General features: G+C 40.3%; 1 protein-coding gene across 1 annotated transcript; it reads right to left on the reverse strand.

Annotated features, from left to right (window-relative positions):
- Positions 1 to 25,102, reverse strand: LOC119732557. The gene is made up of 11 exons (XM_038206126.1): positions 25,051 to 25,102; positions 21,338 to 21,692; positions 20,330 to 20,599; positions 16,714 to 16,938; positions 7,676 to 7,912; positions 7,157 to 7,264; positions 4,668 to 5,016; positions 4,092 to 4,229; positions 2,784 to 2,882; positions 2,268 to 2,359; positions 1 to 1,606 (listed from the first exon to the last, which is right to left on the reverse strand). The coding sequence occupies exons 2-11, from the start codon at positions 21,647 to 21,649 to the stop codon at positions 1,469 to 1,471; spliced, it is 1,968 nt and encodes a 655-aa protein (XP_038062054.1). The 5' UTR covers positions 21,650 to 21,692; positions 25,051 to 25,102; the 3' UTR covers positions 1 to 1,468.
- Positions 25,103 to 26,080: the final 978 nt, after the last annotated feature.

The following is a 26,080-nucleotide window of genomic DNA, read 5'->3' on the forward strand; positions in this document are numbered from 1 at the left end:
TCTGAAAATTACAGCAAAAGCAAATGTTGTACATTCCCTTTAACGACTTGGAAAAGAAGATTGGATTGCATGTTGTGTTTGTTTTTATTTAATTTAATTATTTATTTTTTTTGTACTCTTTTGGTATTGTACTCGGACTCGGACTAGGTACTCCGACTCGGCCCATGCAGTACTCGGCCTTGAATGTACTCGTTCCTTAGGCTCGGTGCTTTGGACTCGAACTCGTCACAGTATTCTTGGACTCGGCCCTGGACTCGGCCCCTAAAGTATTCGGAGTACTCTGTACTCAGATTTGAGGACTCGACTCCAACACTGGCCATTACGCCATCTGAGCAGACCATGAGCAGGGATTGAGGCTGACTGGCGACGCGTGTTACACTATTACAGAAACACTTATCTGGAATGTGTCTAATTTCAAGTTCGTCTTAAAACGCGTTTCTAATGAAAACAGATGGAAACATCGCTAAAAGAAGGTGCATATTAAACGTTCACATACACCTTGAAAATTGTGGTTTTCACGTAATTATCGCGCGAAGGAATTTCTGGGTACAAATTAATTGTGGTCCTCAAAAGTCGAGCACGTCAGAGCGCTAGTCGTTATTCCAGTCACATATGTTTTGCAAAACGTACACAAGAGACGCGTGAACGCTGGGACAGAAATTCTGAAACCAGAGTGACCCGATATACCTTAGTGAAATGTCACTCATGGTTGCCAACCTGTAAAGAGGCCCAAAATTGCCCAAATCCAAAACAATTTTGGTCTTGAGGGTTTGTAGCAAGTGATGTTGGTCCAAGGTCTGATCCGGAATTTAACTTAAATTGCTCTGCAGGTTGTACAAATGAGTGGATGGGACATGTTCAATATGGCGAAGGACGTCAGGACTGCTTTACAGGCACTGTCATCTTTAGTGGGAAAATTAGCCAAAGGTCATCGGTCAACCCCCAAAAAATGAACAGAAAATGAAAATGATATTAAGCATTATAGGTGGTGCACTTTACTGTAGATCGCACCTATTCCTCAATATTTTCAGAACTTGAAATTACGCGTGCTTTTCTACGTAACATAAGTGTAATTGATAGTACAAACAACGAGTACAAACATTTACATGTGCATATACTACTGCCATTCAACATTAATTGGTGCATTGTTCTTATTAATTACTTACGTGTATCTCGGTAGTGAGGATTCTCATATTAAATTATCAACTACTTGAACGTCAACTGAGTGTAAACGTATGTCCATAAACACACAAAAAAAAACACATTTAAACTTTACATACTTTCACATAATGATGTAGTAAACAGTTGTATTAATTTCTCAATAACTTGTTTGAATATTGATTCCTATACGAAGGTATTTTCGTTATTATACTCTCTTACCAGTTTATTAATGTTTCTTTCACTCAATAAACGTCCGTGATGTAATCTTCCCGAATTCAATTTGGTTGTCAACCAAGGTCAGCTAAAATTAGTCGTTGTCTACGATTGCAGGATTGGGCAACTCGGGTACATGTAGATTCAAACCTTGACGATTAGCATCAAAGTTACTGCTATCAGCATCCTTAACGCAACCCAGCAGCCAGTAGGTAGTCATGGTACCACGTCCCTGCCAACGATAAATTCAACTGTAATATTTCGTGTTTGCGGTTAGATTTTCAGTGAGACTTAATTACCGTCTTTTGAAAAATATTTCCACATGCAAATAACTCAGGCATTGGCGATTGCACAGGGACAAATGGGGCACCTCACCCTCACATATCTGATAAATTGATGTCTACCCCTCATTTTAATCCTTTCCCCATATTTTAATACTTCCATATATATCCGTATATGCACAACCTGTCTTCTCCCGTGCGGTAGGTGTATGGGACCATTAGTGACCACTAGATTTGCGGCTTGGAAAAAAAGTTGCTTGCCACATTTCATCTGGCACACTATGGGCTATGTACATCTCACATCAAAATGTTAAAATTTATTGTGTAAGTCTGGTGAAATTATCACACAAAATGGTTTCTCTTCACTTTGCCACCGATAAACCTAACCCAAAAATGCCTCTAAACCTGTTTTCCAGAAAGGGGAAACACTGTGGACTTCCCCACGTCCACACAACGTCGCCTCTACCTGGTTTATGTGGACCTCTTTTGTTCGGAAGTCCACACAGTGAATGTAATGCCTACCCATACATACACACAGAAGGAATACGCTATCGCAATATCCCCTTCCGGCTTACAGCCAGGGGATAAAAAAAAAAGAGAGAATAGTTTTACCTTGATGAGCATCTCTCCTCGCTTGGCCATGCAAAAACTGTTGATGATTGTTAAGATACGTGCGCAGTCCTCACTTACTTGGATACGATTCGCTAAGAAATGAAACATAATTATACATGTTAATGGTCAATATCGATTTGCCAAGCCTTTTTTGTCCAGATATATGGAAAAAGGTGTCTCTCATTACGGCGTTTCTGTGTTCTTCATCACAATAAAAGAACGAAGAATCCTATCAAGTGTGCTCAAAAGAAAAGGTTTTAACCCCATGCGCACGGGAAGCGGTCATGGCCGCGGCCGCTAATCCTCATTGGAATGCAGTTGCCAGCTGTGGTATGCTGTGGCACACGGCTAGTGGGTAGTTCCACAGCTGCTGCTTTTGTGCAGTCCCGCTACCACACAAAGGCTGCGCAGTCATGCGGGCCACTTGCTCTATGTGTGGAGGAATGTCCCCATTACACCCCGTCCTTAAGGGCTTCACGAGAACAAATAGCGGAACAATAGAATAGCATTACTTACGGAGTCCGTTGGATTCCATCTTGGCTGCAATATTGACTGTCTCGCCAAAGAGACAGTACCTGGGCATCTTGGAGCCGACAATGCCAGCAACCACAGGACCTGGCATGATCAGAAATATGAAGTTTGCATTAAACACAAAAGACCAACACGGACACACGGCACGGCAAACTCTATGCGAAACATAGGCCTACATGCATACGTATATATAGAGAATTCCACCAGGAATGCGGCATAGACTGAGTCGTAAGTCCATGAATTGTCCTCAGATTAGTAGCAACGGTCGAAACATTCGCGCAGGAACTGTTGCTCGGATTTGTATTTACACTGAGTTTTTGTCACAACTGTGCGCAGGGTTCAACGTCTCTACCTCGATTCCCTTTGCACTTTTCGGTACAGCGAAAGTGAGGATTTTATGCGTCGCAGAGTTCGGCATTCGACAGACATGGGCAAAGAATTTCAATTGTTGCCTTTCATCAAACACTTGAAAATCAGTTGCCTGGGTGATTTCGACGATCTGCTAGTTGGAGTAGACGAATCCCCAGTCGAGATCCTCCTCACCTTTTTCCTCTTCTTCGACCTCAAGCACAGGATCGGCTTTTTTGTTGTTTTTCTTGTTTTTGGCGTTTTTTGTGCTTCAACCCAGACTTCACCAATTTGCGCAACTGTGAGATGTAGAAATTGCTCATCATGGTCATTTCCCGGGCTGTCAGATTCCAAGTACAAAATGTGTATGTGAGTCTTGAGCGACAGAGGGAATCGAATATGGTGCATCTGGTCCTGACGTCAACTTCATTGTTCGTAACGAAGGACTTGTTCGCGTGGTAAGCTCCGAGGCAGGATTGTTTGCGGTAATCGAGCTTGTCTACACCTGTTTTTGGCAGGTTAAAACGAATGTTGGTTCCGAGATATTTGAACGTTTTAACATTCAGAGCGGGGACATTATCCACCACGATAATCGACTCAGGATAATCCAGGTCAGCGCCAAAGAAGTTGTGATTCATGACCATGGTTTCACTCTTTTCCAACGATAACACCAGTCCAAATTCCTTCAAAATCTTGCTCAAAATGACCGCAGCCGATTGAAGATCTTTTTGTGTACGTGAAAACACGCACAGATCATCAGCGTATCCAGCCCAATAAATTGTCTGGAACACACGGCTAGGGCAGTCCGATTTCCTCTTTCGATTCGGGTCTAACAGTACCAACAGACCCTAGTTTTAACAACTAAACGGATGTTTAGATGATTTTGGAATAGAATGTATTTAGAAATGCAAAAAAAAAAAATGTGACTTGATAGCCGGTTCTTACCTGTATGCATTCCAATGCGAAGAGTCATCTTGGTACCAGGTTTATGTGGGATGACCAACTCCTCGATGCACTTCTGCAAGTCCAATGCCATGCACGCTATCTCACTAGCATGCTTGTTGCCATTACGTTGTGGCAAACCTAGAATCAAAAGTGAACAGTTTTTTTAAGTGAACACATAAATTTACTGCGATTTATTGCAATAACACAATGACACTTTTCTTTTAATTATAAGTAAAACGTTGTGCATCTACAGTATCTCTTTTTTGGTGATCAAGGAATACGTATAATTATTTAGAGACAAGTAACGAAATCATTTATCAGCTTCAAATAATGATAGAAGAGCAGCTTTCCTCTCAGTATTTCAAAAGTTACTTAATTTAAGCAGGAACGTATGTCAAACTTCGAGCATATAAAAAAATAAAAATTTTATGACAACATTATAAGGAATTTTGATTGAATTATTTGAAGTGGTGTTTGAAAAAGCCAGGCGACAGGAGAGGTACTAATTAAACAGTAAGAGAACAATGCCATTCACAAGCTTCAGCAGAAGGATTACGGCACATTGTCCCAACCTACCTGATACTACCATGTAAGCGTCTCCAATGGTCTCCACCTTATACACATCGTACTTGTCTATGCGGCTGTCAAAGTTAGTGTACACATTGTTGAGCATCTCGACTACTTGCAAAGGGTTACTCTCCGAACAAATGCGGGTAAATGCTACGATATCAGAAAACAAAATTGTAGCCTCTGCGAAGTTTTCCGCTCTGACGTTCTGGTTGTGTTTTAGGCTGACAACCACTGACTTGGGTAGCATCTGATACAAAAGTGTATCAGTGCGTTTGCGTTCTTTATTGAGGGCTCTGGTCTGGTCGGCTAGAGTACGAGCATTCACTTGCATGTTGGCAGTCAGGGACTCCACGGCCTGCAAAAGAAATCAATAATGGCTAATTGATTTACGCTTTTGGGAATCATTCCGTCAAAATATCTAGACCCAAAGGCGTCGCTAGAGGGGGTGTCGGCAAAATCGTCTTCCTACCGACAAACTCGTGTGTATGTCGGAGAGTATGGCCAAGTTCGGGCAAGGACCATTAGTCGACTAGTGGTTGATTTGTGACGTACCTTACGCCTGCGCACTAATAGCAACGTGCGAACGTCTCTAGTCAAACGCTGGTAAAAATGTCATCCCAAACTTCTGGGTCCTGGCTCCCTGCTGTAAGTTTTGAAGCGTGCTGCTATTGGTTACCAGCGATGCAACCAACCCCAGTAGGTTGGTTTCAAATAGTCGACTAGCGTGGTCAACCATCGTCGACTAGACAGAGTTCGGGCTAACTTTAGTCGAACTGTGGTTAACCAATGGTCAACAAAAGTTCTTGCGCGAACTTGCCCTATGCTGCGACGAATAGCACCACCTTTGTCCGATATTGTCCATGATCGTCCAGTTTGAAGAGCGCCCCAAAAGTCAGATGGTGTCACTCCTAAAACGGCGAGAAAACTACAGAATTTGTGAATTTCGACTGAGATCTTCGTACTCTTTTGTATATTACCAATACACTGCTTGCGCTTCTGTCCCAGGTGCCTGCTTCTGCGCATGCGCGCATAATTTGAACTGGTCTTTGCTTCCTGCAAACAGGACGCTGGGATACTCTGATGAATTCACGCTCTGATTGGTTGGATTTTGCGTGACCAGTGACCTGCGCGTCGCGGTCATAGCTCTGCAAGGTTTGAAACGGCCGTTAAGACTGATTCATTACTCTTTTATTCCAGTTTAGCGATGTTTTTTTTTCCTTGAAATAGCGTAATGTAGGAAATTCTGTAAAACTTATCGTGTTGTAAATTTACAATTCCCGTCACTTGCTCAGGCTCCGTTTCGAATCACGAACGGTCGGATTGCATTACGCGACGCTCAAAAATTCGTCCCATGGTCCGCAATGAAACAGAAATCACATCCGGTATGGAATGTGCGCATTTCTATGGGAAGTTTTCGAATAGCATTTGCGCCATTGTCTAACTGCGGTCTTGAACAGCTGCTGCCAGATGCTTTATACATAGGTCATAGGCCACTTCCTTCACAAGATTCTGTGAAGCTCATCAGAGTATCCCAGGGCGGGGGTACGAGTGAAGTCTTTGCTTCGCATTGCAAGTGCAACTAGAGATCTCATTTGTCTGCTGTGCAGTTTTTCGATAGTGATTAGTGACGGTACATGCATAAGCGCAGCGTCTCACGGGGTGAATGTTTCGCTCACTCGATGTAAATGTGCTTAATTTTTCTTTTTCGAGTGGGTTCTCTGTGCACAATAAAATAAAGTATCGGGTAAGGCCTAAGCAAGAGATTGTCGGCGAACTGAAATGAACTGATGAAGTGCGAATGATTAGTCAGTCCATGACCTTATTGCATGACGTCGACTTTCAATCACTTTGACCTCGAGATTCTGACCATTCAGAGGCCGCCCTCTATATCGGGATTTCGATATCCCGTTTTGAAAGCCAATGTCGGGTTTTATTAGATCTCTATGCCCGTTGTTGTATTACAAAAACATGGCATCCAAATTGACCAATCAACAGCTTAGTCCAGATTTCGGAATGAAATGACGTCATGTCGACTCCGATTGACTGGCGCTCGGAATCGCATAAATTTGCATGCTTAGATATATCAGACGTTGCACCGGAGACAAAGAGGGCTCCATTAGACTAACTGTGGCCAAGTTCGAGCACGAAAATTGGTTCAGGGTCGATATCTCCTTACCAACGCGCATGCGCAATTAGGCCTACAGTCCTCTCGAACGTCCCTCGTAGTTCAGCCACTGAGCGGAGCCCTCCTAGTTCAGTTCATTTACGGCATATATATCATATTGGTTGGATTTACGTTTCTCTTGCCTTTTCTCCTTTTTGCACAAGCTTTTTCAACACACTGGTTTTCTGGCGGGAACCAGTCTCACTCACAGGGCACAAGTAAAAAGACAGTTCGGCATACAATATCAATGACGGGTCACCGATACAATTTCGGTGTATGAAGGACTTTTGTTTAAAGGATATATAGTATGTGTGTATGTGCTATGGTTTACCTTGATGATGATGACACACATAATAACAACAATGACCATGATGCATATGCTAACAGCCAGATCTGCATTGTCTGTGGTTACAGCACTGTTCAGCTTTGTTAAGATAACCTGAAACAGACAGTTACACAACAAAGTTAGATTGTAATCCCAATAAGTTTCTCTGAAAAGAAACGTAGAAGAAGGTCTACATAAGGAAGTGAAGCACTGCTTAGACCTTCAAGTGTTGAAGAAGGGGAGGAACTATAGTATTCAGGAAAAGGGGGTGTTGATATTTGAGTGAAGGCGTGTCGAACACGCCTGCTAATGGGGTCCGCAGGCACGTCCCCTCCCCGGGAAAAGTTTGAAATCTACGGTGCTTTTTCCTGCATTATAAGACAATTTGAAAATAATTTTTGGAACTTTAACATTTTAATCATTATTTTGGCCCCATTTAGTATCATAACATTTGTCAGTGGCTAAAATTTAAATTGATTAAAAAAGAGAACCAATTCAAAGTCATCTGGCAACGGATTACCTTACCTCGGCCATTCTCCTTTGGATATCCTTAAGTGTGTCGATGTAGATAGTCATGTTATCAAACCACCATGTACCCTCTTGCCAAGAGGGTTCCCGGGAAGCATTATTATACGAGATTTCTTCGCGCATGGTGTTGATTATTTCTTCGTAGTCATACTCGAACTCTTGCACCTTACCCTCGAGAATTTCTCGCACTAGCTCCGAGTACTTTTGGGAGGCCCAGATGTTGCTCTTGCCAACCTTCGATAATAAAAAAAAAAACACACGCGTGCGCTTCAATATACATGTAAATGTCATTTATTTGATACCTTCGGTCTCAAAAGTATTTCAAACATCACACTTTTCCATGTCCTACAAACAACTGTAAAGATCTGTACGGAAGCGAATTAAGGACATGGCTGGAAAAAAAATTGGGGCCACTTTTCCCTCCGGGCGAACTGCTATTTTGATGAATCACCAGATCGGAAGTCATGGAAAAACATTCAAAATGATGTCTTAAATTTGCTCGTTTTTTACAATTATAAACCATCATTGAATTATTTGTACGCATTGGTGACGATAACGCAACGTATCCTAATGCTATGACGTCATCAAACCGGAAGTTAGGTAGGCGTAATTTCTACACCCGTCCGTGTCATGTTTGTTTTCTACATGTAGTTCTTTACGCTATACAGTGTGTCTCAAAAATATGCAAACAAAATATAACGGAATGCCAGACGTAGAATGTGTAACCAACATAGATACTATAGGTATGGTTTGAAAGATACGCCTTTTTACTTTAAAATGAGACATCAAACGTCTAAATGTGATAATTTTTGACAGAGTTATGAGTAATTTTCCAAGAGAAGTTAAATTGACCATGGAACCAAGATATCAGTTTTAGGCATTAGGACAAAGGTTGCCTTCTTGCCTCTGTGTGGAAATTATTGCCTGACCTACAAAAAAAATGTGTTTAGCGAGTAAACACAATTTTAAACACTTTCATGCTATCAGTTTGTCTGTATCTCGTATGCGTATATCCGGTCGGAACCACATTGTAAATAATGATAATAATAATAATAATAATAACGGAGTCTTTTATTTACCGCACGTATCTACCAACGATTAGGTACTCAAGGCGCTGGAAATTATGTCAATTATTAAAGAAAGGTAAATAAAGTTTATGAGAAATATGAGACCCATTATGTAGCACCTTATAATGGTTTACAAGGTGCTGCGGCGCACATAGCAGCCACTGCCAGAAACACCGGGGCAAACCCCTTCTCTTAGCGATAAGTGTTACTGGGTTCTTTAACGTGCATTACACAACACACGGGACCTACGGCTTTACGTCCCATCCGAAGGACGAAGCAAAAATGGTAAAGTGCCTTGCTCAAGAGCACAAGCACCACCGTAACCATTGGACCACAGCGCTAAATCGACACTCGTTTGACCTTCCGGTTAAACCGGAAGGAAATGTCAAGCGACTTTGCCTTTGAAAATCAAATATGTTGATCAATGTCAACAAAGAATTAACATGATTTTTCGTTTTGTTCATAATCAGATAATAATCGAAAATCATGTTCTTAAAGTGTCACGGCTTTTGGCGGTACCCGCCATTTTCAGCCGGAAAATAATCACTCAAAATAAAGGACAAATAAAATTCAATTTCTCTTTCAAATGATCTTTACAAACAACCCACACAGTCTTATTCACAGGTACACAAATTCAAATACAAACTAGAGGTTCGCGTTTGTTGTTACAAACGGAGAGTGGTCGGGCACGCAATTTGTTAATTAAACACTGCCGAGTTGAGTTATGAATATGTTTTTGTAAGAACTTTCCAGTACAATCAATTATTTTGTTTAAAAAATGCATCTTTAACGGTGTGATAAATTTTAGTAAACATTCTATGTACACATACAAGTTATTTCTGGCTTAATGACGTCATTATTCAAAAACGGGAAGTGAATACTGATTTAGTTCGGAGTGGATAAATGTTCGTTGTGAAGTTAAATAACGTATGAAAATATGGAAAATATAACTGTATGTATTCATAACACCTATAACTCCGGTTTGATGACGTCACAGTATTCGGAAGCAAATAGGTTTTTTCTGAAGATATACGACATGAATCAAATGATAGAATTAAATTAAAAATATTATCGTTTTCAAATTCTCATAGAAGTAACTTCCGGTCTCATGACGTCATAAATTTGAAACCTTGCCAAATTATCTGTGGTTAATCAAAGAATATCAAGGGGCGATTTTGTGAAATTTTAACGGATGGTTTTTAAATTAAAGAAAGCAAACCCTATTTAATATGCCGCTAGGGGGCGCCCTTTCGAAAGATGACGTCATCACACTGTTTTGTGTCTGGCATTCCTCAAATAAACACTTTCATAATATATATGTGTGTAGTAAAATGCTTCCCCTTTTGAGTTATACTCGGTTTTTATTGCACTTCCGGTAACACCGGAAGTAAAGGTCAAGCGGTTTTGCGTCCGGGAAAAGAATTGTTCTGACAGCATAGTCTACAACCTCACGAAAAAACAAACACGATACTCCATTTAGTTCAAAAGATGTAACGCAAACTATTTTGTCAAAGTTTGCCCTGAAATCACTTGTAATTTGATCCCTGATGACGTCATGATGACGTAACAAAATCTATAGTATCTTCGTAGCCTGGTACAAGTTCACAATAGGTTTCTGGGTCATACCGTGAACGGTTTGGAAGAAATTCTGCTTTGTTTTGATTTCAGGCTAAAGTCTTCATTTTAAATTTACCTAACTTTGGCCTTCCGGTAGTCCCGGAAGTAAAGGTCAAACGAGTTCACGTACACGACAAAAAATGTTTATCAATTCATGGTCTATCCGATTACGGAATACCAACATCATTGGTTATTTTGTTCAAGAGTTATAGGTGAAAGTAATTGATCACTTTTTCAGCTGAAATCGCTTGTAATTTGACACCCGATGACGTCAGAGTAATATGCACCACTAGGGATAAGGATCGATATATATTGAAAGTTACAAGTTCATATCATGAACCGTTTAGGAGAAAAGCCGCGGCAAAGTATTGTACGGGAAAAAAATAAAGATTTATCAGAACAAAAACAGAGAGTGGCCGGGTTGTGCCCGACCACTCAACAAGTCTACAATCATAGTGAAATCGCTTGCAAAACCTGATGACTTCAAAATGACGTCACGGTAACTAGGTCCTCTGACTCCGGCAAGTTCATGCTATGAACGCTTCGAAGAAAGGTCGCATAGAAGATAATCATTGTCCAAATCACTCCCAAACGTAACATTAACAGCCCATATCAACCAAAAAGGTCACAAGTTCCCCCCAAAAGTCCCTAAATAGTAGCAAATTCATATTTATTACATTACAGATCTCCTTCTGATTACATTACAGGTCCAAAACTATATATACATTACGGATCACATTATGAGACCAAATTTACGGGTTGATATTAAATTACGCACCGTTTTTATTAACATTTCGGGTCGAATTATTGTCCAAATCGCTCACCCCCCCCCCCGAAAACAACAACAACAACAACAACTAGAGGTTCGCGTTTGTTGTTACAAACGCAGAGTGGTCGGGCAGACTTTTTTTTTTCAATAAACAATGCCGCGTTAAGTTATGAATATTTTTATGTAAGAAAAAAGGATCACGAAATTAAATCCTGTCAGGAACAACCAATTATTTTCTGGAAAAAATCAGCAAACATTCTATGTACACAAGTTATTTCTGGCTTGATGACGTCATTATTCAAAAACGGGAAGTGAATACTGATTTAGTTCGGAGCAGAGTTGTAATGACTCGAGTCAATGACTCGACTCGAGTCCGACTCGAGTCAAAATTTTTGGTGACTCGACTCGACTCGAGTCCCTATGGGTAAATGACTCGACTCGACTCGAGTCACTGCAAGCAAATGACTCGACTCGACTCGAGTCCATCATCAAAAGACTCGACTCGACTCGAGCGAAGGCTAATAAGACTCAAGTCCCAAAAATAAAAGCAACATTTTGCGAAAAGTATTTGCAATGACTTACGATGCGAATTTTATGTTCATTTACAAACATACAACGTGTCACAGACTCCCACATTATGGTTCTGGAACGCACAAAATACTATTCAGGAACCGGATTTATTTTCCAATTCGTTGTTTCATCATTGGCTTTGGGCGATTTCTTATAAAGCCTCTTGAATTCGAACGCCGGCTAAATTTATGCCCTCCTTTTATACATTTTGGTAAATAGTGTTAAAATATTCGTGACTCGAATTGACTCGAGCTAAATATTTGACTCGACTCGACTAGTCTCGACCTTCTTGACCTAATGACTCGACTCGACTCGAGTCACTTCTTTAAAATGACTGGACTCGACTCGAGTCACTTCTTTAAAATGACTCGACTCGACTCGATTCACACAAATCAGTGACTCGTTACAACTCTGGTTCGGAGTGGATAAATGTTCATTGTGAAGTTTAAATGACGTATGAAAGTATGGAAAATATACGTATATTTATTCATAACAACTAACTTCCGGTTTGATGACGTCACAGTATATGGCAGCAAAAAGTGAACATTGTAATGGATATCGTAACTTGGGCTACAAAGATATACGACATGAATCGAATCTTAGAATATGGTCGTTTTCAAATTCTCACAGAAGTAACTTCCAGTCTGATGACGTCATGAATTTGAAACCTTGCCAAGTTATTTTTAGTTAATCAAAGAGTATCAAGGAGCGATTTGGTAAAATTTGAACGGATGGTTTTCAGATTAGAAAGAGCAAACACTGTTTTATGTGCCGCTAGGGGGCGTCCTTTCGAAAGATGACGTCATCACACTTTTTTTGTCAGGCATTCCTCACTAAACACTATCATAATTTATATGTGTGTAGTAAAATGTTTCAGCTTTTGAATTACATTCGGTTTTCATTGCACTTCCGGTAATACCGGAAGTAAAGGTCAAGTGGTTTTGTGTCCGGGAACAAGAAATGTTTCTCACGGCATAGTCTACAACCTCACGAAAAAACGAACACGATACTCTATTTAGTTCAAAAGATATCGCGCAAACTATTTTGTCAAAATTTGCCCTGAAATTGCTTGTTATTTGATCCCTGATGACGTCATGATGACGTAACAAAATTTATAACATCTTCGTAACATGGTTCAAGTTCACTTTAGGTTTCTTTGTCCTACCGTAAACCGTTTGGAAGAAATTCTGCTTTGTTTTGATTTCAGGCTAAAAGTCTTCATTTTAAATTCACCTAACTTTGACCTTCCGGTAGACCCGGAAGTTAAGGTTAAGCCAGCTCACGTACACGACAATTTTTTTATCAATTCATGGTCTATCCGATTACGGAATAGAAACATCATTCAATATTTTGTTCAAGAGTTATAAGTGAAAGTAATCGATCACTTTTTTTCAGCTGAAATCGCTTGTTATTTGATACCTGATGACGTCATCATGACGTCAGAGTAATATGCACCACTAAAGATGAGGGTCGATATATTGAAAGTTACAAGTTTATATCATGAACCGTTTAGGAGGAAAGCCGCGGAGAAGTATCAGAACAAAAACAGAGAGTGGTCGGGTTGCGCCCGACCACTCAATAATAATGTTACTCGTAAAGCCGCCCTCAGGTCGACCTTGCGACGACACATAACAGTCGGCGGCTGACTTGTCATATCAAGCTGTGCCTCAGCTAGCTACTCAGCTGGTATGGAGCTTTCCCCACAAGAGGTGCGGCGACGCGGTTTTTTTCCCCCGAACTTTTTGTTTCTTCAAATCTTGGCTGATGTTGCATATGACGCTCCGATCCCCTTAAAACTCTCAATTCAAAAAAAATCCTTCAGAATGGAGCTTGAGATAGACCATAAGGCTTGAGAATTCCTCAACCACTTACGATCGCGACCGACACGAACATTCTTTGGGAAATTTGGATAGTCAAGACCAAAATCAGAGAAAACAGTAACCATGTCGGGCACCAGCCCTAAATCTGGCGACGTCGCTACTACACAATGGCGGATCCGGGGGGGGGGCCAAAGGGGGCCATGCCCCCCCCCCCCCAAAAAAGAAACCAATTTTTTTTTTATGCGACATCGCAATAAAGGCAGGCAATGAGTACACCACCATCTTTTCCTCAAAAAAACATTGGTTAAAGTGGTCAGAAATTGCCTCAGATCGCACCACAGAGCATCTAGAATCCAAAACATTTTCGGGGCCCTTAAGCGGCCCCGAACCCCATTTATGCAGGCATAATGCAGCCTTATTTTCCTGCATTTTTTTTTAATCTGGCTCTAAATATTAGGGAACATTTAACTACAAATCGTCACCGACACCACGAAGTAACACCCATCTACATACCAGTAAAAACTAGCAATCGGAGAAAACGGCAACTAAAGTTGAACGCCTTCTAGAACAACACTTTGCGTCAAAACTACAGAGTATTTTCAGTTGGGTTTCTCGTTGTGGACACTTGATGAACTGAATTTATTAAATCTGCTGTTTTCACCCGTTTGTGTATTAAATAAATAAGAAATAATAGAAAAAAGATGAGTGTTGGTTCGTGAAACCGAAAAGGCTGCGAAACTGAAAATTTTCGTTTTCACGAAGTAACACGTCTTCAATGTATTCAACACGAGGAAAATGCAACTTCAGGTCAGCGCGCGCGCTCATACAACTTATTACAAGACTAGTGTTACTTCGTGAAAACATTTTTGCTCACTTATGAGCAGAGTGCGCGCCATGCATTGCAATGGTAAATGGAACTTGAGTGTTACTTCGTGAAAACGAAAATCGTCACTTTTGCGCAAAAGTTGCCATGGATACTTAGCGTAATTATTAAAGTAAAGCTCTTGAAGCTTTGAAACTTCGTGCAATGGTAGGCCTTGTGAATAATGTTTAAAAATCAAAAAAACTGAAAATCGAAAAAAAATATGGTTTAACACGGTAGAGTGTTACTTCGTGGTGTCGGTGACGAAATTTGAAATTATTCATTGAAGCAGATCGACTGGAATCAATTAGTAATTCGCTTTCATTTCTCCACACAAGTTCCAGAAATCAAGATTTTACCTCACTTTCAATCCAATGTGGCCGACTCAGGCTGAATATGTGGCCGAATAAGGCCCATGGGAGACTTTGAGACGTTGGGGACAGCAAACACCGGTCCTTTTCGTTTACGTCATGTTTAAGATAAAGCGCGCATGCTCAATAATGACGCGAAAATGTTTCGCTCGTACCACCGCCCCAGGCCCAAACAGGACGCTGGGATACTCTGATGAGCTTCACAGAATCTTGTGAAGGAATTGGCCTTTGACCTACGTATAAAGCATCTGGCTGCAGCTGTTCAAGACCGCAGTTAGACAATGTGCGCAAATGCTATCCGAAAACTTCCCATAGAAATGCACACGTTCCATACCGGATGTGATTTCTGTTTCATTGCGGACCATGTGGACAAAATTTTGAGCGTCGCATAATGCAATCCGACCGTTCGTGATACGAAACGGAGCCTGAGCAAGTGACGGGTATTTGTAAATTTACAACAAAGATAAGTTTAACAGAATTCCCTACATCTCTAAACTAGAAAAAAAGGAGTAATGAATCAGTCTTAAAGGGACACTGGGTCCTGGAACAGCCCAATTGGGCTACAAAACGCGCTTTGAACGAGATGATGATAATCGGAAATAACTTTTAAAAGTAGGATATAAACATCCACACAACTATCCTTTCAAAACTGGGCGTTCCTGTATTATGCGTGCGAGAACGAATTTCGGGGTCCACTTTTGCGACCCCATAAATTCGAGCTGTTTGGATACTAGTTGTGATTTCATTCGTACGCGTAAAGTGTTCGCCTTTTGTGGACGTTGAAGAAACCACAATTTTTTGCATTGGTGATTGGTCACCGCGCGCTGTTCCCGAGACACACAACGTGAATAGCATACATGAGAACGACACGAAAAACGTATTCGTACTCCGTCATGTCCGATGTAAACAAGCGGGTTTTTTTTTTCGTCTTTTCTCGGGAACGGTAAGACATTAGGTTGGTTTCCTTTCAACCAGATGTTTGAAATAGGCTAAGTAAACAATCCAAAACATAACATTTTCGGGGATTTCAGGACCTAGTGCCCCTTTAACCGGCCGTTTCAAACCTTGCAGAGTCATGACCATGATGACGCGCCGGTCACAGGTCACGCAAAATCCAAGCAATCAGAGCGTGAATTCATCAGAGTATCCCAGCGTCCTGTTTGCAGGGCGGGTTTTTTTTATTATATGTCTAGGGGGGGTACGAGCGAACGAAAATGTGTTTGCTGCCACCAACGTCTATAAAGTCTCCCATTAAACGGACAACTTCGGCGCACGACGCACACGACAGGCGACGCACGACGCACAACGGGAGACGGGCGACGCCATAGATATCGACTGAATAAAATCAGATATTGGCGACGCATGATTGGCGACGCGCGACGTTTAGAATATGCAATTCCATAATTTGGTCAAATTTTAAATGGGACTTTCATGTAGCACAAAACAAATGGCGTTGGGGAACGAAATCATAAAGTTTCTTTCCATGGAATTTAAATGATACAAGTGTTTAGGTATTAACTGGGAAAACCTACACTGTACATGTTTTACATAATCCCAAGGACCGACACACAAGGGTGTCCTCCGGAGTTGGGTCTTTTGTTTGAAACGGTCCTCGGTAGTAAGTTTGTGTGCTAAATTCTATGGGAGTGTTATAATTACAGGGACAAAGGGAAACAAAAAATATTGTCCTCGAGAGTATAGGAAAACAAGAGAATCTGCAAAAACTGTGTTTAGCTATTAAACACTTTTCTAAACTCTTTCTAGCTATCAGTTTGGAAACATGTTTCAATACTAGGCCCCTTAACATGTTTAGAGTGAGGATGGATAGTGTTTAGCCATTGAACAGTGATGTTTAGGAATTTGATACATCATTTTAGCTTCTAAACATGTTTACAAAGTGATAGCAGATTGTGTGTAATTGCTAAACACAGTTTTTCGAGTGTATATTAATCATAATACCTGCATTTTTTCCATGTACCAACGGTAATCGGTTGGTTTATCGAAGCCACCTTGGGTGTAGAACACCGCCCCCAATGTTCGTTCAATGCCAGTCTGTTCCATTCCGACAATGAGTAGTTGGTAAGCTACCAAGGTTTCCCATAATCCCTGACCACCGGATTTCCCAACACTCTCATACAACCAGTCGATGAACAGTTGAATCGCATCAGTGTAGAAGTGGATCACCTAGAAGAAGAAACAAATCCCACTAGATGCTACCAACGGTCATAATTCAAACTGAATACATTTCAGAAATCTTAATGCCTCGGAAAATGCACCGTGACTGACAGGATATATTTGTGAATGAAGCATGTATGCCAACTCCCACCCCGTCCCGTTCGTTTGTGTCCATATCATAACTCAAATTGCACTATATCTTTAGCCATCTGTATCTCCAGAATTTCGAACTAAGATGTTTTGTCCTAAAATTGAAATTATTATCATAAGAAATTAGCTCGATTGCAAATGAAAAAGAAAAATTTACATTTGCAGCATGAGGTCAAGCAAATAGGCTGCAAATGTTTTTTCCACCAAAAAGACGAACTTCAGCCATTGTGCACATGAAATATAAGGATGTGATCTCAAGGGGTTGAGACGGGATAAACAAATAAATTTATTTGAATTGGAAGAAGCATTAAAAAGTAGGATATAAACGTCCACACAACAATCCTCTAAACACTGGGCGTTCTCGGGTTATTCTCACGAGAACCATTCGAGAACGAATTTCGAGGGTCACAATAATTTTGTTCCCGAAAATGGAGCCGTTGTGGCTATATAGTTGTGAATCCAGCAGCAGCACAGTGATTCGCATTCTGCGGACGTGTAAGAAACAACATTTTGTGCTGTTTGTATTATATGTGACACAACAACGTGTTTGGTACATTAAATGGAGATGGCTTAAAAATACGTATGCTTATGCCACAAAACGTCCGCCGCGTCCGATGTAAACAACCGGGAGTTTTCGTGACATTAGGTTAGTTTCCTTGCAACCAGACCTTAGGACAGTCCCAAGTGAACAATTCAAAACACAACATTTTCGGGGATTTCAGGCCGTAATGCCCCTTTAAGTTATCACGATCAGAAGCGGTGGGTCATACCAAAGATGGCGGCGAGCGTGTCACTACATGCGTGTTTGAATATTGATCTCGCCGTTTTTCAAGACATCTGAAATGAGGACAAATTCATCATTATTTTGGTAAGCCCTATTATAAATTGTATAAATCATCAAACGCTCAGGAATACAATGACGTTGGCCTTTATAAAAGTGTTCAGTGATATTTATTTCGGGGATATTTGGAATCAAGCTGAACCGTTTGATTCCAAAACGTTCAAGTGGTATTACGGGGTATTATTAAATAAATTGTTTACTTATCTATTTCAAAGGTTCGTTTGAAAGGAAACAAACCTAATGTCTTACCGTTCCCGATAAAAGACGACAAAACCGGTTGTTTCGTACGTAATTCCACTAGCGTCAATCAGGTGGGGACGGCGGGGACATTCCCCCTCCCCCACTGTTTAAAGCGGGGGATATCATATCGTCCAGCCCCACCCACACACACACCCAGACTTACGTTACATACCTTGTGTGGACATTGCTTTGTTTTCGTGTAGTTAAGAAAACTCGGTACAAAAAAATAACTTTACTTAAACTGTGAAAACTCTTTTAACCCAATATTTTTTCTATGATTCCCTATAGTGTTTCTCTTCATTCTGCTACAGATAAACCTAACCCAAAAATGCCTCTAAACCTGTTTTCCAGAAAGGGCAAAACCTTATGTGGACACGGCTTAGTCCACATAACGTTCACACAACCTGCATTATGTGGACATCTCTTGTTCACAAGTCCACATAGGGAATGTAAGACAAACTCACACCCCCACGCAGCTAAACAAACACACACTTTTTTCGTGCCCTAATAAAAATGGTAGCCTACATTTGATTATATAACTCAGGATAGCTGATTCAATGACTCCAACTCGAAAAAGATATTTAAACGATGATCTTTTGCTTAAAAAAATTGGATGAAGTAATCATACCTCAGATCGCAGCACAAAACGTCTAGAATCCATTTTTTTTCGGGGCCCTTAAAGCGGGCCTAAACCCTCGCCGTTAATGCTTCACGCTTGCATTACTTCTGATCACGGTATGCCCCCCCCCCCACCACACTTTTGAGAAGTGATTGACGCCTTTGCGTATTTCAAGTCGCGTTTATATAACACCCAAGTAAATCCTTGTCATTTGATTGGCATTCATTAATCGAACTATTGCATGGCCTACGTCATAACCGTGCATTTTTGGTTCCATTCACCGTGCATTTTCGTCCCATCCCTTTTGATCTATTGCACGCAGCGTGCATAGCCGCTGCACGCTAGACGCGGCAGGCCCGTCGCTATGATCTTTGCGCTATTTAGACCATACCATGCGTTATAGCAATAGAGCTCTACAAACCTGCCTTTGAAGTTGATGCAGTTGCCTTGATAATTCCTTTGCATTATTTAAGAACTTACAATGTTAATTTTCATTATCGTCAATGATTTGACTTTAAACCTTTGCCAGTCTGAACAAGCTGAAATAGGTAGTGGATATGATACAATAATATTTTGTGAGGTTTGTTTGTTCTTACAAGTTTTATCATTCAATCAAAAACAAATAATGAATGTTTTGCATTCATGCCATGGTTCGCCTCGTTGAAAGGAACATTCAATCTTTCAACTCATGAAAATATTCTCACCATTGCACTCATAAACATTCATTATTTGTATATTAAATGCTCTTTCTATTTTATATCATTTCTTTTAAAACGTTTTGCAGCCCAATCGGGCACATTCCAGGCTGTAATTTCCTTTAACTGCATCATGTGCATGTGTATAAGTAGGGCTGGGCTGTAATGGCGACAATAATAAGACCCATGTTAAAAGAGACCCATATACAGCCCTGTTTGTAGTGCTAGCTTATTTCAGGAATGGTTATACCTTAGCCGAGAAGTAGTCACATAGAAACAGTAACAACGTATCCAAAATGATGTGCAATTATAAGAATTGTCCCATGCATCCCTTATTTTGTTAACCTTTTGAATGATAGCGGTTATAAGTCTTAGCTCCTTGCTTTTACATGTACTGTAATTTGACATTTGTATGTATGTTTTAAGGTAAACGTTTAGGTCAATTTGCATCTCTTGGTTTGTTTTATTGTACGCATTGTGGCAATTTATCCCCTGGCTATAAACACAATGTTTTAATAAACCAGAATAATAATAATAATAATAAAAATAAAATAACTCTTTCCCATAGACTTGTGCACAAACCTAAACTGTCACCTAACCCAAGTTTACCTTATGTTTTTTCCCACGAAATTTAGTATTTATACTAATTGGACCATGAGGAATCGATCTAGATGGTTAGCGACGGCAAAATTCCTTGTCCTAAGGGTCGTTTTCATAAAAGGGCGACAGTTATTTTGTCGCCTCAATAAGGTGTATCGCCCTGTTGTGGACGGAGTTCGCAAAACCTGTCGCCCTATTACAGTAATAGTAGTAATATGAAATGTGAGAAAAAAGTTTGAAAACTAGAAACAATACCTCATAGATAGTAGTGTTGTGGATATCTAGAGTCAGACGATACTCGAACAAGAATGACATAAATGCCTCCTTATTTTGAAATTGCTGGTAAGCCACAGTCCCTGCAACAGGCCAGTCGTCTAGGTTCTCAAGTACTTCGTCGGTGATGGGATATGTGTTGATCAGGAATATCTTACGCTGGGGACCGGTTGTCCTCTGCTGCATCAAAGAACTGATGTACAAGGCCGTCATGTCCCGCTCTAGCTGGAGACTATGAACAAGGGTACCAACCTAAATATGAAATGAATGAGAGACTTAATGATTAAATGAGAGTTCTAGGATATTCTAAAGGCAGGGGCGTAGCAAGGTCATTTTTATTGGGGGGGTAACAATTTCTTGAAAAGGGCACTTGCACATCCGTGCTGAAATGTAGACTCGGTGTTTTTTTCTCCGGACACTTGACCTCCGTAAAATCAAATCAAATAGAGGGGGCTCTGTTTAAAACCGACGATTTATGCACACTGACGGACAATATGGCGCTTTTCAGGGCGATACATGCGCGAAATAAAAAAAGGCACTCGTAACGGCCGCTTGCACAAAACGGCACGACTTCTTGTTTTTAAAAGGGCACTTGTTCAGAAAAAAAGGGCACTTGTTAACAAAAGAAGGGCACTCTTCACAAATATTGGGGGAGATTGTAAAATAAGAGGGAAGTTGATAAGATAGGCTTTTAGGACCTGATATTCAGAAATTGTTGGACACACACATTTTTGGGTTAAATTGTTTTTCGGTGTGCAAGTTTGAACATCACGGATTTTGGGGGCACCTTTTGACAGAATGGAGACAGCTGTAAAGGTGTTAACGGAGTTTGGCAGTATCATCACGCAACGCCCCGGCCTCTCCAGAATAACGGCAGCTGGTACAAGGCCGGGTGTTTATTCTAATATTTGTTGCAAACATTTAAGACAAAAGAATGTCACAGAGATAACAAGGACACATATAAAATCCACGACCATACATGCATCTTACCTGCCTACTGAATCGTACATTACGTCTTATCTCGATAGCATCGATACTTTTAGTCAAGGTTGCAATCAAATCCGAGATAGCCAGTGCAGTCAGCACAACGATAGGCATGAGTGTCAAAGTCAGCATCTTGATCATCTGTTTCCTCTTGCCAACTGGTGTCAGTGGAGTAGCAGAGCACAAGGTACTCTTGGTATCCTGGATTGCTTCTCGTATGGATTCATCCACCTGACTCATAGAACCAAGGCTTGATGCAAGGTTGTTGGTGCGAGTATCCACCAGACTATCGTCAGAAAGACCTCTCTCTAAAGCCATATTGACTTGATAGAGCAACGTTTTCTTTAATTCATCATTGTACCTGTCATAAGGTTGATATTTAGACGACAATTACAAGGGTATAACAGTAACTTTCTAGTATAAACTGCAGGCAAATATGACAGCAAATTGTAATATCAGACTTTGGTTCTCAATTTTGTATTCATTTGTTTGTTGCCTTGAATAAGGGTGGGTACAGTTTGTTGGCAACCAAATTTAGTTTACTGCAGGTTACTTAAAAGTAACTAACAAGATTTCAAGTCTGTTGATATCACACCTTTTTTTGTAGAAAACTGCCAAAATGCGTCTTAACTTTTCTCGATGCAAAGCGAGATTTTCCATTGAAAGCCCTCCCTTCCTAAATGTTCATTTATACGTTTTGACTTGCAGCCGCTTGTGGTATGATCCTAGTTTGTCACTTGTGAAAATAATTCTCATACACGGATATGTAACCGGTTGCAAACTAAACTAAATCCGACACTTTGGGTAGCATTTGTTGACAAAAAAAGTTATTTCGCGGTGGTTTGGTCCTCACTCCTATATTAGAGGAAATGATTGTAATCTCTTTTATTTTCGGATGGAAATGTTATCGTTATGGTCATGAATGTGTGCCTTCAGCGCTGTTTCCTGTGAGATCTCCTTAGTCCCTGGTCCAATCACATTCGTCCCTGTACGGGTAGGGTACAGACGACCATTCAAAGTCATTTTGTTTTTCATTTTGTTCGTTTTCATATAACACCACTCAAAATTAGCAAAAAAAATGTTCAAAACTTATATAACCTGACGTTTCAGTCGTTATGATACCTTTCGAAAAAATTGTGATAAACCATGCACAACGACAATTTCGTCAATAGCACTTTTTACTCACAAAAAAAGTCGATTGACTGATCGTTCGAAATCACCTATACACTATCAATCATACGGAAGCCCGTTCGTGCCAGGTTTTAAAAGTGAACACAAACATTTCAATAACGCAATAGTTTTGCGCAATAACGCAACAGTAACATAAGCCAATGGTTTTGCGAAATAACGCAATACTTTCGTGTACTAACTTCACCCCGGGTGTTCGGTTTGGCATTTATATTTTGATTAAATATTCTTTAAATCCTGCCCGACATTGCATTTCAATCCAAATTTGGTAAAAACAGAATTGTTGAGCCCCCCCCCCCCCCCCCAAAAAAAACACCAAATCCTGGGTGCGCCACTGTTTCAATCCATTGTGCTCTTTTCGTGGTACGATTTTGCTTGAAAGGGGGACGGGGGTGCTGAAAACAAGTAGGCCTATGTTTGATCTGTGAAGACGTTGACAAAATACAAATTTCTGAGGCATTTTTGCCGGGGGGACACATTTTAAGGGATTTATTTTATCTTTTCACCCCCCCCCCCTATTGAATCGTGTGCGTTCTGATATTTTCTAACAGCGGTCGACTCAAAATGGCCGCAAAGCACAAACGCGTTCTGACAGAAGAGAACTGAATGACTTCCTCGCAACTACACTGCATATAATTTTGAGCAATTTTACCCATGCAGTTGAAGGAAACCAACTTAAGAGCGTAAATATCACGCGAGTATAATGGTGCGTCCACAGTGCACTCGTATTGTAACAAAAGGTTACGTAACACTTTATTTGGAATGAAACTACATGCACACAGACATGTTCACACAGGCGGGCGATATTTTTGAAATTGAATTTCTCCCGTTTGGAAGAGCTTATCTTCATGAAACTTTTTGGGTTTATTTCCCTTATTATGATCCAAGGATGTGCTAAAAATCGTTGTGATTTTCGTTTAACTTGGAAAAATAGGCCATGGCGGGTGCATACCTATGTTCCCCAATACCGATGTTCCCCAATCCAAACCCTAACTTACCCTAACCCTAAACCTAGGATTTCGGGGAACATCGGTATTGGGGAACATTAGGCTATCAGCTTCGGTCCAAAAATTGGGCCACCGGGATCGAAAAGAGCAATGTTCATAGCGATTTTGGCAAGGTATACACATCTAGAATTGGAAAGTGTGATGGCTTTTTAATGTAAGCGGTGGCAGTCTTTGGGTGTTATCACTTTTAATTATTTTTTTTAAATGGCCGCTAATATGCTTGAATCATTATCATAATCTACATGTCTGGAAAGTTTTATAAAATTCGGCGGACCAGATCGCGTATCTCGAAAACTAAAGCGTTTTGGGCCTCTCGTCCCACGGACTAAGTAGGGCTGCAGTCTCAGTGGAGGGAGGACATGGTACCAGCTCCATCTTTAATCCAAGTAAGCTTTTTGATAATTTGGAGTTAAATGCAAAGGATCCTATATGTACAGTCCATCATTTGCAGCTATCTAAAAAGTAACTGACGTTATTATTGTTGAAAATCATACTTGGTTTAAAGATAATAATGAGACTAAATTATTCTACTCTGGCAAGCATTCATTTTGAAGAAACAGACAACATAATGGTTTTCAGGGCGGTACAGGCACCCTTACCGATCACCTTTAACAAAAAAGGACACGACTTTTTCTTAAAAAAGGGCACTTGTTAAAAAAACGAAGGGCGCTCTTTACAAATACTGGGGGGTTAAAGGCTGTTGAAAAAGAGGGCATTTGAATGGAAAAGGGTACCCACTGTCTTTACAAAATATTGGGGGTGGTTTTGGTAAATACCCCCTCAACCCCCCCCCCCCCCCCCCCCACCCCCCTCGCTGGCTACGCCTATGTGTCCGACTCATTGTGTCCCACGGCCGATTATGTCCGACCCATTGTGACGAGTCTGTATCAGGGAAAGACGTCTGTCCATAGTGAGCAATAAAAGGAAAGACGTATAAATATCTCAGTATTCTATCTTTCCGGGATAATTTATGACACTTCCGTAGACAGTCTCTTAGTCCGACTTGATTAATTTGTAAGAATAACCCTTCATTGCGTATGTATTTATTCGCAAAGAATATGCAACATTATTGACATGTATACACTATGCGCTGCATAATACGATCCTACTCGATGGTTAATGGACGTAATGTTTTATGCGCTGGAAAGTTGTGTCCACATTATGTAGGAATCTGAGAAAACTCAGAATTTGCCATTAACAAAATGGGAAGTCAAAACAATGGGGTTCTCGGTTGAGGTTTTCGGACAAAAAATTAATTGTACAACAACATGTTACGTAAATTTCAGGATTAATTTCGAACAAGCAGAGAGAGACAGTGTCCCTTTAGTGTTCCTTTTAAATTGCACTTTTGTACCCAAAGAATGGGGTGGTCGTGGCATCGAGATATTTATGAAACTGATTCAATTCGTTATGAGCCCACTACACCACAAACAAGAAAAGCAAACAATAGACACAGGAGCATCAAAACAACATCATCTCGAAATACACAGCAGTTTCTGAGCAACATCAGTATAGAGCACTTACTTTGAGAAGATCCTTTGTCGTGGAAGAACTCTTTACGAATGACAGGCTGAAGTATTATGGTAACTCGTAGCAGGATTTTAATGAGTTGTATGGTGTCAGCCATGTCCACACTAATGAGGACGCTATGGTTTCACGTAATGGCTTCACGTTTACCCCCCAGCAAGATATAACCTGATCCAAATTATAATGACGTCGAATTATCCAATATCCAACGGGTTACACGAGTACAGATGCACGTTATATTTACAAACTTATTTTAAATTTCAAATGTAGCAATTTTATATGAAATCGAGACAGAATATGTCTCATGCATTTTTTCCCATGCAATTGCGGGAATTAGATGCGTTCTTTAAAGGATTCATGAAATAATTTTACACTTGAACATATTTTAGCAAATATCTATTCCTCTAAAATGTATACAACTATGAGGCATCTTTGGTAAAAACAAAAAAAAAGATTGACAAAGTGCACTGTTTTAAACATTTAAAATGTTTCATGCTTTTCCTGACAACTGAGGGCGCTGTTGCTGTGATGTCACTTTAGGAACACACTCTTTTGTACTCAAATTGTTAATCCACAATTTTGCTTATTTAAAAACATTTGTGCATACAAAAATTTACTCATTGTGGTGACTTTTTATGCTGAAGTAGATGTAAAAATTGTCGCTTCTGCTTTGAATGACATCACAGTTTTGCTCGTGAATATGGACATTTGTATTAGCATAACAACCAAAAAAGGTACCAAAACGCTCTTAAAATGGCAACATGAAAATTCAAAACCAAATACAGGATGAGTAAAAAAAAAGCGGAACTCAAACCCAACAAATTGTATTTCATTTTTAAAAGAATATGTATCAAACATAATAAGCCAATTTCATAAGCTACTTTTAGATGAAAACATTACTGCAATTGCTCAATCCGTTCAAAAAATATCACCACTTAAACACAATCCAAAAAATGCGATTTCAAGAATCGTCGTCACAATTGTCTTCAAACATCACCAGCGATAAAACCTCAGTTTAAAAAGCTCA

This window comes from Patiria miniata, unplaced genomic scaffold, assembly GCF_015706575.1.
Source record: "Patiria miniata isolate m_02_andy unplaced genomic scaffold, ASM1570657v1 HiC_scaffold_24, whole genome shotgun sequence".
Taxonomy (NCBI): Eukaryota; Metazoa; Echinodermata; class Asteroidea; order Valvatida; family Asterinidae; genus Patiria; species Patiria miniata.

Coding starts and splice junctions, on each gene's coding strand:
- LOC119732557 (XM_038206126.1), bottom strand. CDS start 21,649: ATGGCTTTAGAGAGAGGTCTTTCTGACGATAGTCTGGTGGATACTCGC. Junction 5,017..7,156: donor TGTGTGTCATCATCATCAAG/GTAAACCATAGC, acceptor TTTCTTTTGCAG/GCCGTGGAGTCCCTGACTGC. Junction 1,607..2,267: donor GAGGAGAGATGCTCATCAAG/GTAAAACTATTC, acceptor TATCGTTGGCAG/GGACGTGGTACCATGACTAC.